The 13,872-nt window shown below is 32.0% G+C and overlaps 1 protein-coding gene and 1 long non-coding RNA gene across 7 annotated transcripts in view; one reads left to right on the plus strand and one right to left on the minus strand.

The window, feature by feature from the left end:
- Window positions 1-13,872, plus strand: part of Plp (Pericentrin-like protein) — a 55,266-nt gene that overhangs the window by 30,689 nt on the left and 10,705 nt on the right. For 4 of the 6 annotated variants that reach the window (XM_088230638.1, XM_088230640.1, XM_088230641.1 and 1 more), the window contains 12 exons: window positions 344-483; window positions 2,084-2,245; window positions 3,857-4,170; window positions 5,964-6,067; window positions 6,432-6,562; window positions 7,126-7,207; window positions 7,628-7,795; window positions 11,254-11,640; window positions 11,734-11,868; window positions 12,350-12,511; window positions 12,594-12,825; window positions 12,902-13,093. In XM_088230638.1, the coding sequence (XP_088086764.1) occupies window positions 344-483; window positions 2,084-2,245; window positions 3,857-4,170; window positions 5,964-6,067; window positions 6,432-6,562; window positions 7,126-7,207; window positions 7,628-7,795; window positions 11,254-11,640; window positions 11,734-11,868; window positions 12,350-12,511; window positions 12,594-12,825; window positions 12,902-13,093 (2,209 nt within the window). The remainder of the gene's footprint in view (window positions 1-343; window positions 484-2,083; window positions 2,246-3,856; window positions 4,171-5,963; window positions 6,068-6,431; window positions 6,563-7,125; window positions 7,208-7,627; window positions 7,796-11,253; window positions 11,641-11,733; window positions 11,869-12,349; window positions 12,512-12,593; window positions 12,826-12,901; window positions 13,094-13,872) is intronic. The other 2 variants (XM_088230639.1, XM_088230643.1) reach the window with 1 other exon arrangement.
- Window positions 7,721-11,254, minus strand: LOC148278954 (uncharacterized). Its single transcript, XR_015823016.1, has 2 exons — window positions 8,929-11,254; window positions 7,721-8,888 (listed from the first exon to the last, which is right to left on the minus strand). It is a non-coding gene; the product is annotated as an uncharacterized LOC148278954 (long non-coding RNA).

The raw sequence follows: 13,872 nt of genomic DNA on the forward strand, positions 1-13,872 counted from the left end.
TGGTATTAAACAACGAATGGAAAATTATATTCATTAAAAATGAAATGACAGCAAATTTTTAAAGACACTAAATCTTTCAGGGGACTAATATTAATGTTTAAATAATATCAGCAAAAAATGGAAATCGATCTTTTTATGGTTTTAATCTTTGATTTTGAGAAAAATTACATTTTATTAATAACCGATTTTCAAAAAAAATCGTGGGTACGTAATTTAAATTTATTTTGAGGTAAAGTGGAGAAGTTTTTGCGTAACGCTGCCAATTTTTTCGACTGTTGCGCAAAATGTTTCTGATTAAGTCGTGATATGGTGTTTATTGTGTGTTAATTTTTGATTTTCACAGTTATCGGCTGTCCAAAGTGAAAACGCTACCCAACTGGCCCATATAACAGACAAATATAAAGTTGAAGCGGACAAATGGAAACAGAAGCGCAATGATGCTTTTGACAAGAATAGAAAATTAGAGGAAGTTATTAAAGACCGGTAGGTTTGCATTCTAGTTCATCTTCACACATTCATCTTTATCCTAATATTTATATTTGGGGCTATTTATTATAATCAAAATGATAAGACGGCCTCCGTGGTGTAGTGGTCAAGACGCTTGACTCACTCACGGAAGGTTCCGGGTTCGATTCCCGGTGAGAACACAAAAATTCAATGTGATTTTTCTCAAGCCTGGGTGTTTTGTGATGTAATTCACCACTGTAATTGGGCCTCCTGACCTGTTGTGGTGCAAAAAATAAAATAAATAAAATAAAACAACTTTGTTTTTAACTTCTTACTTATAAAATAGTTGGTTTATAACAAAATTTAATTTTAAATAACAATAAGGAAAACATTTAAAAATAAGTGAGGTTATTGCATTTTTGTGAGGCTAAAACAATCTTATAAAAATATGGTTATAAAAAAAAAACACATTAAAAATACTTTATATTGAATTTTTAATTAATTAGAAGTATTTTACAATTTGTCAATATTGATTGTAAATATGTTGAGTTAAAGGCTTAAAATCATTAAAATTAAAAATGTTTAGGTAAGTACTCGTACTTCAAAAAATAAATAAAACAACTTTGTTTTAAACTTCTTACTTATAAAATAATTGGTTTATAACAAAATTTTATTTTAAACAACAATAAGAAAAACGTTTAAAAATAAGTGAGGTTATTGTAATTTTATGAGGCTAAAATAATCTTACAAAAAATAACACATTCAAAATACTTTATATTGATTTTTTTATTAATTATAAGTATTTTACAATTTATCAATATTGTTGTAAATATGTTGGCTTAAAATCATTAAAATTAAAAATGTTTAGGTAAGTACTCGTACTTCAAAAAATACCAAAAAATGTTTTAAAAAGCATAAAGGAGGAAAAGTGCTAAAATATATTTCAATTTCGTGTATTTTTTTATACATCGTTTTTTTTTTCAAACACCAAATTTTAGTTTTTTAAACATTGAAAAGTCGGAATTATCGGCGCGCGTGCATGAGAAGATGTATGAATTTAGAGGAAGCGAGATCTGTATGCAAAGATAGAGTGATGTGGCGTTCTATCCTCTCTGCCCACCCTTTCGGGGTGATGGTTTATCTTATTCAATCGGCGTTAATGTTGTGGAACAATAATAAATTCAAGAAGTAAAACACTTTGTTCTAAGACCTCTTGAATTTTATTGAAGCACTACTACCTGTATAGTTTCAGAATGCACAAATTCTTCCACCTGCAAAGTGTTTTATTTTTTAAGTAGTTTATACAATGATATTAGTTTTTTATGTCTTTATAATCTGTGTTGTCAAGACGTTTTTTTGTTAATGTTAATAATAATTAAAAACTGATTTTCATTTGCGCCTTCTGTATTACGTTTGATTATATTCTAAGAAGTATTCCGTTTTTCAATTATAATGTTTTATTCATATTTGTTCACCAGGGTAGGGTCCTGAGGTCAAAAAGATTTATTGAATTGCGTAATACTTATTACGATTTTTTAATATCCATGAAAACTAGTTTGTCTTTTGTACTTTTCTTAGTGCATAAGATATTGCATTGTGAAGGTTTTATTATGAGTATTTAAAAAAAATATTCTAGGGATGGACTCAGACTTATGACCGCCACACTCAGGAATGTTCTCACTCAACTAGTGGAATACTTCAACTTATGCGAGGAAGAGTTGAACAACACTTTTGTTGGTGAATTTCTCAGGCAAATTGTCAACGCAGACGATAACTTTGATAACACTATCATTCTAAGGTCAGTCATATTCATATTATTTATTATTGTTATGTGATTAAACTGTTTACTATTTTAATAAATCTTAATTAGTAGCTGGATGGTAATGTAATGGATGGAGGGTAGTAATAGCTGGATGATTTTTTAAATTATAATTTCTTACAAAGATAAACAACAAATATCTAATATAATCATTATGATGTTACTTACGATTAAAAAAATGCAAAAATGTTCCTTTTACCTTTTTTCTTTTGAATTTTATAAAAGTATTATTGACTTGGTTTTTGTTAATTTTATTATGACTATACATTAATTATTGTAAATGTTAATTCCGTTAGTTTTTCAACTCATTACATTCCTTTTAACATACACAGCAGTTAGATCATACAAAATTACAATAATATTAGTCATAATTTTGAATCTGGATGTGTTCCCGTGGCTAGTGTTGCTGTGAAAAGGCTGTGACAATATTCATCTACGGCCCTCTCAACTTCTTCATTGGACGCGAAGAGCTTCCCAGAAATAAGATTCTTCAAGTTTGGGAACAGATAGAAGTCTGAGGGTGCTAAATCAGGAGAATAGGGGGGATGATCGAGCAAATCGTATCCCATATCCCGCAGTTTTCCCATCGCCAATGCACTCTTGTGTGCAGGTGCGTTGTCCTAGTGAAAAATGATTTTTTCTTCAACCCAGGCCTCTTTTCGCAAATTATAGCATCCAGCTGGTCAAGAAGGTTGGAGTAATATTCGCCTGTGATTGTTCTGCCCTTTTCAAGGTAATCAATTAACAGGATCCCTTTCGCATCCCAAAACACGCTGGCCATGACCTTTCCGGCAGATGCGATCGACTTCGCTTTCTTTGGCGCTAAACTACCGGCTTCTTCCCACTGCTTGGACTGCTGTTTCGTTTCTGGCGTGTAGTGGTGGATCCATGTCTCATCTATGGTGACAAATCGCCGCACAAAATCGGTTGGATCCTTATTGAATCGGTCCAAACATTGCTGCGAAAGTCGTTTGCGCATTTGCTTTTGATCGGCATTCAGAAAATGCTGCACCCATCTCGCGCAGAGCTTTCGCATCCTTAATTCTTTGTGTAAGATGTTTCGTACCCCTTCTTCCGATATCCTTACAGCCTCAGCTATCTTACTCACCTTCACACGCCTATTGTCCAACGCGATATAATGCACCTTTTTGATGGTTTCCGATGTGGTGGCGGTTTTTGGCCGTCCTTCACGTGGGTTATCTTCGAGGAACGTGTGACCACGTTTAAATTCAGCTGCCCACTTTTTAACAGTTGACATGGAAGGAGCAGAGTCCCCGTAAACTTTCGTCAACTTCGGATGAATTTCCTTAGGGGTTAATCCATCCAAAACGAATAATTTTATGACCGCACGATATTCAAGTTTATCCATTTTAACAAAAAACACACAAGACGTCCACTGCGAAAATTCGTGAAAGCAAATTACTTGAGAGAACAAGTTGAAACTTGTCATACAAACTAATGACACGTGCACCCAGGCTTAAAATGTTTTTCCGTATGATATCTTTGAATTTTCTTTCTGGCCTGGAAATTTTCCGCTGTTGTTACTATGATGTGAATAACCTAGCAATATTGTTTTATTGTCCATTGTAGCTCGATTCCCCCAGCGAAAGAAACTGATTCTCAACTGGGATCGGTCTACGGCTCAGGGGAAAATCTCAACATCAGTACGTTCTCGCAGTCTAGTCGACAATCAAAGCGGCTGCACTTTGCGCCCAATGTTGATGGCATATTGCCCTTCATCGAGACGGAAAGTCATTTAGAGTGTATAGACACTAGTCAAGATGTCAGTGTTAACTTCAAGCATGATTTGGACTACTGCCTCAAGAGGCTCAAGCAAGAAGCCCAGGAACTGCTTGTTTTGTCTTCTCAGACGCCAAAGAGACTCAGTATTTTAGGACCAAATGGTAAGTTACTTAATTGTCTATTCTTTTGAGTTTATCAATAATTCATTCTTATTATTTACTCAAATATTTAAATTTTGGGGTCATTTTATAAAAGTCGGATATAACTGTGCTAGAATGGGAATCAAGTTGTGGTAAAGCGTGGTTAAAACTTTTGACATGTGATCCTTGAGTCTACCACGCTACCACAGGACCCACAATCCAGTTTCAATATATCAACATCAAATGAATAATATTTGGTACCTACTTAATTTCATGAATAATGTTTTATACAATTACTTAGTTTTTGTAGCCTTAACGAAATTTATAGTAAAAATACTTTCTTTATCTGTCTTTATCTACCCTTGAGTCAAATCATTGTGAAACAAAAAATCATACCATGTGGTTGAACGGTTAATTTACATATTATGTTATATCTATTAATCATTTTTTATTTTCAAATAAAAAAAATTATAAACAAAATCTATCCGTACAATAATAAAAAAAATAGTTAAGACATGGGTTAAACGAACATAAAAATATACCAAACAAAGCATATTTTTATTAGTTAAGATAATAAATGAATTTATGCATTCAGATGGCCCAAAAAATACTCGATATTGTTAGGTGTTGTGTAAACATAAACTATTTCTTGTCATGTAAATAAATGTTTATTTTATACCTTAAACACTCAGAGGCTTTATAATAGATAGTTGATTACAAAATAAAATAAAAAGTTCACAAACAATAAAAATATAAATAAAAAGTTCACAAACTAAAGGTAAAAATATTTGTTTATCAACCTCCTTAATTAAATGATGCTTTTTACCATTAAAATCATATTTAAGTTTTTTATTTTAAAATTAAGGAAATATGTTTTTTTTTATTTTTTTTTAATGTATTTTTCTACAGTGCTTGAAGTTCTTTTGTTCAGTAACTTGAAAACCTTGTAACCTATAATTTTCTTCACCATGTTATAGTATGTATGTGGGTAAAAGTGTATGTGCGTGTGAGTGAGTTTGCGTGTATATGTGTGGATATTTATACATGCGTATGTATGCATATTTGCATGCATATGTATAAGCACTTATTTATAAAAAAATGTTTTATATACCTTCATTTATTTTTTGAAATATATGTGTATTTTGTACATAAATTATTAATATTGTAATCCCACAGCAAGCACAAGAGGTGGCTTCTTTTTTGGTGTGGTATTTCGTTTCGTTTTTTGTTTCTGTACATTTGCTTTATTATGTATTTCCTTTTGTTAACATGTTGTAACTTTTTATTATATTAAATAAATAAAAATAAAAAATAGGTTGCTGTTATACCTCTTGCACTACAAATAATTCATGATTAAACATGTAAGTTCTAGTATGTTTTGCTAGATTGAATGTATGATTTTCACATTCAGAACTACATATTATATTATGTCATTTAATAGTTATTTATTATAAACATTATTTTTGCTCAACAGTAAAGAATACATTTTTCAATTCTGACATATTATTTCTAACTACATAATCTGTACAAAATTGATTGAATAATATAATTAATCAATATAACAGCTACAACTACAAACTTTGTACAAAATTATTGTTACAAGTGATATTTTTAGTTTCAATAAAACTTCAAATAGGTTGCTTCTGCTTAATATGCAAGTAATTATATGTATGGTTTTTATGGTTGTGTTTGGGTTTAGTGAGTACAGAGAAGTGAAATAAAATCTAAATAAGTGAAATTGATTTAAAATATGTAGTTATTTTGTTTGATTGTTTAGTCCTGCAAAATGCCACAATTTATAATTGATTTTGTAGATGAGCAAATGCCAACTAAAGACTTTGCAAATACCAACGAGCTGTTACAGGAGGAACACAATGAGCTTCAAAATAAATATGAGAAGTCTGAAACAATCAGAAGGGTAAGTTTTAAACAAATAAATAATAATGATTATACATGGCTTATTACTGATCATAAATACTAATTATATTTTAAAATGTTCTTTTAAGTCTAAATATTGATTGTTTGATAGTTTACCTACTTAATTGTTTTTCATGTTTAAAAGTGAAAGAAACTTAACCTCTAATTGGAGTTATGGCCTCCATCCTTGTGATAACGAAAATTATAAAGAGTGTTTTTATGTATGAATTACAATCCCGCTTTGATCGTAATATTATAATATTATTTGAGAATGCTTTTTTTCAAAACTATTATTGACCATTATGTTTTTATAAGTTACAAAGACTGTCAATTTAATATTTTATTTTAAAATTGAAACTTTAAAGGATTTGGAGGAATCTCTTTCTCAGAGTAGGTACCAAGAAGAAACACTACGGGGACAGTTGCAGGAAGCCTTTGAAAAAATTACCGAACTGGCAACGGAACATCCGATGCACCGGGAAATTATTTCTGAAAGGTTAGTTATTTATTATCATTACTGAAATTGAAAGTTAATAATTATCAAACCATTTTTTATGTATTTGTGATTCTCCGAATTCTTCTTCTTCTGATGGTGTCTCCCCATGGTGGAGCTTGACTATCATCATGGCAATTTTTACTTTGTCTGCAGCCGCTCAAGGATATGGAGCTACAGTGGAATCACTCCTTCACTGCATTTTCCTTCAACTTTTCATTGCAATATGATACGGACTATTTCGCACTTCTCTCCCCGCATAAAATGTCCAGAGTACTCTAGCTTTCTTTTCTTAATTGTATTGACTATTTCTCTTCCCTTTTTCACGTCTCAATACTTCTTCGTTTCAAATTCTATCTACCCATGATATTTTAATAATTTTTCTATAGCACTACGTTTTAAATGCTTCAATTCTTTTTGTAGTATCTTGAGTAAGGTCCAGATTTCAACTCTGTAGAGATGTACTGAAAAGATATAGCATCGCACTATTCGCATATGCACATTGAAGTTGAAGTCTCTATTCCTAATGGGTCATACATTCTCCTAATTTTTATTTTATATTTCAGGTACGGCAATGTGACTCCACCCGCACGGCTGGCAGCAGAATTACAAGCGGCTACAACGGAACGCGAGGATATGCAGATGCAGGTAAAGTTGACGAGATTTGACAAACCTTTACCATAAATTAAGTCCTTGTACAGTCCAATTTGTAACCACTAATACTTGTCTCTATGGTTCGAATTTTTTTTCCATTTTTGAATTTGTCTCAAAATTTATGAAAATTCGTCCGACAACATTTGACATGTGTCACATAGCATGGCAAATATTAACAAATATAATCAGAAGTCTTTATTTTGATTTTGAATGGATTCTCATTTAGATAATTGTGTTGTTGATTTATAACTTGCTCTGTAAAATAATATTTTTTTATTTAATAAAGACTGAGATTAAGTTCTAGAGTTAACTTTAAAACTTCACATTGCAATTATCTATATCTATGATTGTTACTTCCCTCGTAATATGTGGTTTTTGTTGTGAGAGTACTAATAACGATGACCTAATGACTAGTTGGAGGCGGCAAATAAGCAGTTGCGTTCGACTAGACAGTTTATAGAGGAGCAAGCCACAGAAAGGGAGCATGAGCGAGACGAGTTTCAACAAGAACTTAAACAGTTAAAAGATGAAAACTCTAAATTATTGCTGAAGAATCAACAGTATAACAGAATTTCCAAAGAGGTGAATTTTTAATATTTTATATGCAGGGCATTTAAAGCTAGTGAGAAACGTAATATGTTTCTTGATTTCTAATATCTTTATAATTTACTAAATAATATGTAATATTCATTTGCACTCATTTCTTTCTCTATCCGACATGTAACCAAATACAAAAATGTACCATATTGGAAAATAATTCATATACAGGGTATATCGAGGGTTTGCTGCGAAAACCAGTTAAATGCAGTGACATTATTTTTGAGATATTAAATTTCTAAAGTTTGTGCCCAATTAACTCGCTAATACACCAATTACTCTGGTTAGTGATTTCTTATAAATAAAGATACATCAATTATGATTAAGTTTTGTTTAGTTTCAGGAAATATTATGAGACAGAATTCTTGATAATTAGGAATTTGTGAGTGAGGTCGCGCAACTAGCATGTTTTACCTGTTAACTTTTAAAATGCTGTTTTAGGGAAACTATTCATGTTTGAGATGATTTATATTTTTTTTTACATAATTGATGATAAATAACTGCAGTTTTTGTTAGTGTGATGCTAAATGAGTAAACCTAATGATTTATCCATCAACAAAAAAATCTAGCAGGTTTTGCCTATTACTGTATTTAACTATAGAGAACTGGGTGCTATAAAATGAAAAACAGTTAAATGCTAATTATATTATTTATTTGTTACTGTAAATAACATTTTAATTAGCTTTGACGATTATTTATTATTCATCATTCACACTTGTGGATTCATCATTTGCTGGGTCAGGTAATCTGGCTCTAACTCCCTTATCTGTTTTTAAGTTTTCGAACCAGCCGTGTAGCTCCTCTGGCATAATTCCTTTTCTAAACATAAGATCATGAGATCCTTCTTCTTAAGCTTCGCTTATTTTCAGCGGCTCTTGATAGAGGCGTTGTAGTTGGTCCGGCAACTGATGGTTGACAGGAATGACAGGTGTATTTGTTTCAGCGCGACTTTTCTTCCTTCTCATTGAATGACGAATGACAGCACCATCGGATTTAAAAATCGATGGATATTCTCCGACTTGTATTATGTTGAAATTATCGCTCATGTTATAATTGAAGAATATTTTTCTGTCTTCTCCTTTCACACACTTTAAATGCTTAATCTTCATTCACTGAACTTTTTGTCCCTTGTCAAGTTAGCAAGATGTTTTAAGTCAAAAAAATTATCATACTTAAATTCTTTTACCTTGTATGGATCTCTGGTAACTTTCCTTCCATCAACTCTTAAGCATTGGTCCTTCCTAGGTACAAAGAAGCTCAGATTGTATTCGTTTGCAAATATTCTCCGTTAGGTTATCTCAGATGCAGGTTCTGAACCATTTTTCAAACATTCATATTTGTACATTAAATGCATCTTCCGAACATTAAGATTTTTTCTAAGTATCTACTCTTTTCTACAATAATGGGCATCCATAAAAGGATATGATTCAATGTGTTTTCTTACTCCTTTAATAATTTCTGGCTTAGTTTTATTGGCAGGGTCGTGTGCTCCACTTTAGTTAGTTGCATCGAATAAGTTCACTTTATTCCATTTCTTAATTGCATCAGCTGTTTCAGCTGGCGAAACACTCAAATCTTGCAAAAAAAAAATGACAAACTCGTTTCTTTTCGTCTTGTTTAGAAAAGAAACATTTCTTTGAATATTGATTTTGTGCAGGTCGTTTACATACAGTCAAGATTCGTTTTGGCGGTTGAATAGTAACGTTGGCTAAAATAAAATTCTTCCTGTTCTTGAAGTCTGAATTCCAAAAGAATCTGCTAATCTTATCTTATCGTAGTAGAAAAGATTTAAGAACACCTAAATTGACACGTGGATTAATTTATATCTTTAAAAACCTTAGCTGGTCTGACTTTTGCTCTGATTTTATAAGGCAAACCATCTGCTCTTCTTTTTTTAGCCACATTACAGTCCCAATTGATAGGATCAGGTTTTCGCCACCCTTTTAATAGTTCAATAACCATACCTAAGCTCTTCCTACACAGAACACACAGTCTCAAAAAAACAATATTTTACCGTGAATCGGTGGATGAAATTCTGTGTTCATTTTTCTATTAAACTGAAACTGGGTCTCTTAAATATTGTCAGGACTGTAGTTTTTTTCCCCGCGAGTTCACTTTCACTAAACTCCGTCACAGTGCATCCAATTGTAAAAGAAAACACTTAAAGATCACGCCAAAATACTACAAAGGCACGTTACTGACACACACTCAAAGCAAATTTCAAAGGCAAACTGAACTGAACTGAATGAAAGTGCAACTTTGCATCGCTTATCCTTTTCTTGCAATAGTCACATGACCGTCAAGATGATTAAATTATACTGCGTAAACCAACTAAGAGTCGTTTAATCGGTTTTGGATGTTAGCAATGAATGTAAAAATTCTAATTTTTGGTGAAGCATTTACGATTATTGCAATAAAAACGGTTCTCACAGAACTGTTTCTATAGTAGCGTAGTGAAAACAATTGTTTAGTAATTCCCTTTAAATGCTTTTAGCACATTTTTCATGAATATCTAAAGAACATTTCATTACATAAATCTAAAAGAAAAACAAGTTATGAATGCTTATATCTTTTTTCAAGCCAACATTACTAAAAATATATGTAGTAAAGGTATTTAAGCTATTTTATCGGTCTAGTATTGGTATATTTGCTTCATTTATAATGTTTTACAATTAATCAACTCCTGTGATAGTTGACATAGCGGTTAGCCAGTTTTACCAGTTAATAGAGCACGAAAAATTATGCATAGCTGTGTCATTAGTTCATTTTTCGTAAAATTGACATTTTGTCGGTTTTCGCAGTAAACCCTCGATATGTATGTAACAATATTTGTATGTTGGTTTATTGATTGTCCTGATGGAGACAATAATGAATGCACTACTAAACCCTTAGATAATATAAATGCCACATTTGATTTAATTATTAATATCAATTAACACATTTTTTTATTTTTTTTAAAGTTGTCAGTGCTCATTTTTAGTGTAATTTTAAGTTTTGGAAATAATATATAATAAGGGTGGATTTAGAAAAAAAAAAAAATTTCACCACAACAGGGCAGGAACCCCAATTACAGTGGTGAATTTCATCACAGAACACCCAGGCTTGAGAAAAATTACTTGAGCTATTAAGATTTAAATTTATTGCAACAGAGAGGGAAAATATTTTTGATAAAAGAATATGGAAGTCTAGGTATTTACAGTTCTTATGACCTTGTCGTTGGCTGGTTAAAATGACTACTTTACACACTGTGTAACATTCACCATTCTGCCTATGTTTGAACTTACACATTTCCTCAACTCTTCCATCTGTTGACTTTTGTGAGGTAAAAGAGCGGAAACCTTTATAATCCAGTCTTGTCTACAAACATTTGGACATACTCAAATTTTGATACAGTATCGTTACTGTCATAATATCAATTATAATTCAATATGATGAAATTTTAGGTTGAACAACTAGAATCTCAGATTAAAGATATGACAAATAGAATAGTGGAGTTGCAGTCGGAGATCACCATAAAGCAGTCAGAATTAATTTCCTCCGAAGAGAAAATTGGTTTGCTTCAAGATATTATCGGGACTTTAGAATCCCAAATGGAAACCAAAACATCTCAAGAAATAGAAGTCCTAAAAGATTTGGAACTTTATAGGCTTCTAGCTGAAGAAAGAGAACAGAAGATTGAGGACTTAACATCAGAGTTGGTCGCTTCTCGAAATGAAATTGAACGAAGAATTACAGAAAGTCTTTTAACAGCAAATAGTAAGAAGCGAGGTGGAAACACTGAAGGGGAAATGGATCCTGAAAAAATGCAAATTGAACAAATGCGCTCTGAGGTTAGTTTCTTGGTAGCGGATTGCTCTATTCTTTTATATTGATTATATAAATGTACAAACAGTTCAAAATATAACATTATATTTTTTATTTAGCTCCAAACTTTACTAAAGACCCTAGCGGAACATACTGCTGCCTTGGAAAATCTTCATGAAGCTGTTTGCTCTCAAAGCTGTAGTTCTCCCAGTGAAGATGTTTCTATAAGAGATCATAAGAAGCAACAATCCAAGGTAATATTGATACATTGTCTTATTATGGGTCAATGATAACAACATTATTAAAATTGCATATTGTGTTATAGAATTATTATTAACATTATATGCTTTTTTTTCCAAACATTTATACTGCCCTGCTAAGCCTAAAAGTCGGATCTGGTGAATTACAAATTTTACAGGAGCTTACTGTTTTATGCTTTGCCGGTCTGTTTTTTAAAAAAAAAATTTTAGAGAATTTCTCATACTTGAGAAGCAGAAATGACTTGCTGGCTCAGTAAATATGTAAGGCTATCGACTATCTACTGCAAAAGCAATAAAAATAATTCAGTTACCACTTTTAGGCTTATCAAGGCAGTATATATAGATACTAAAAAATCGTAGGTGCTCGGCTGTGAATGTCACAGAATAAATTGAAGTTTACATAAACCGATAGAAAGCCTCGATAGTTAATGAATCAAAATTTCTAAAAGACTCTTGTAATCTGTAATTGTTTCAGAGTGAATCATCTCCTGTAAATGTATGTGGAGGACGCCTGCCTGTGCTGGAAGTTTCCCAGTTGGGTGATGGTCTACAGCGTCATCTAAAGGCAGAAGATGCTGCGCTGAAGCGCATTAGAGACCTGGAAATGCAACTCATTCAATTGAAAGACGTGGCTCAGGTGATTCACCAGTTGCCAAATGTTGTTTTTAGAGGTATGCCTTGATAAAACAATAATTGCAACTAATGTAATGTTTATTTAGGAGCTACGAATGGAACGTGACGTACTGCAGGAGAGAATGAGCGAGCAAAGTTTTCGCATGTCGTCTCTGCAGTCTCGACTGGAACAGACACGACACACTGTAGAAGCCCAGAGCTACCACAACACGGAAGGCTTGAGAAGGCAGCTAGATGCTGCAGTAGCCGAAGGTCAGCAGCTGCGTGAGGGTCTCCGCACCAAGGACATGCAACTTCGAGCTCTCGAATCCACCCCGGGTAAAGAATTATCCAATCAACATCCCCGTATATTATTATTTTAATGAATTGTTTTTTTAATCAGTATTTTATTCAGATTCCAGTAAAGAAATTGTGCAGCGGCTGAGACGTGAGTTAGAAGAAAACAAAGTAAAATGTCGAGATCTTCTGAAGGAAGTGGAAACACTTCACAATAGACAAGAGTCTCTCGTGGCGGATAAAAATGCCGATATTGTTATTCTTCGACAACAGTTATTTGAAAAAGAAAAACACATTCAGGCTTTGTTGAGTAAGTCAAAAAATTAATACAAATTTCATTGGGTATAAAATTTTTATTTTTTATTTATTTTTCTGATTTAATTTAAGAATCAATGGTTAAATTTTTTTATTTATTTATTTTGTTTAATTTGTTTATTTAATTTTAAAATACAAAACATAGTAAGTAATAATTTAAAAAATAAACCCCTTTTTTGTATACATGTAGGAACAATAAAAAGCATACTGCTATGCAAAATACTTTACACAGTAAAAAAGAAAAAAAAAATTGTTATAAATCGTGAAAAATAACTTACCAAAGCCACTGGAAGTTTTGGTATTCGTACGGTTTTGAAATGAAAAATGCTTTATCGACACTTAAGTAAATTGTGACATACAGTTAACATATATTTAGGAAGAATATTGTCTTTATTTCAATGAATTACAATGCAGAAAATTTAAAAATATGATAACAAAAATATTCTTAAAAGTAAACAAAATGTGAAAAGGAACAGTTTTGTCACAATCTAAATGTCAATGAATATTACAGCAATTTTTAATGATACCATTAGCGATGAGGTCATACCGTGTGTAGTGTTAAATTGTAGGGCTGCAGTGGTTTGTGAGCACTATGCACATTTTTTAATATGTTAACACTACAAATATGTTTCAATACTGTTATCGGCCCGCATTCAAAGCATGCTTGGAGAATTGTAGTGTTTTTGCAGTGTGTAATATGAAGTGAACACTACAATGTGGCAAATACCAACCTAATCATTTTATCATGTTATTTTGTGTGATGATAAATAAAAA

The sequence above is a fragment of the Micrasema longulum genome, unplaced genomic scaffold, assembly GCF_059751315.1.
Source record: "Micrasema longulum isolate JH-2025_06_02 unplaced genomic scaffold, ASM5975131v1 h1tg000802l, whole genome shotgun sequence".
Taxonomy (NCBI): domain Eukaryota; kingdom Metazoa; phylum Arthropoda; class Insecta; order Trichoptera; family Brachycentridae; genus Micrasema; species Micrasema longulum.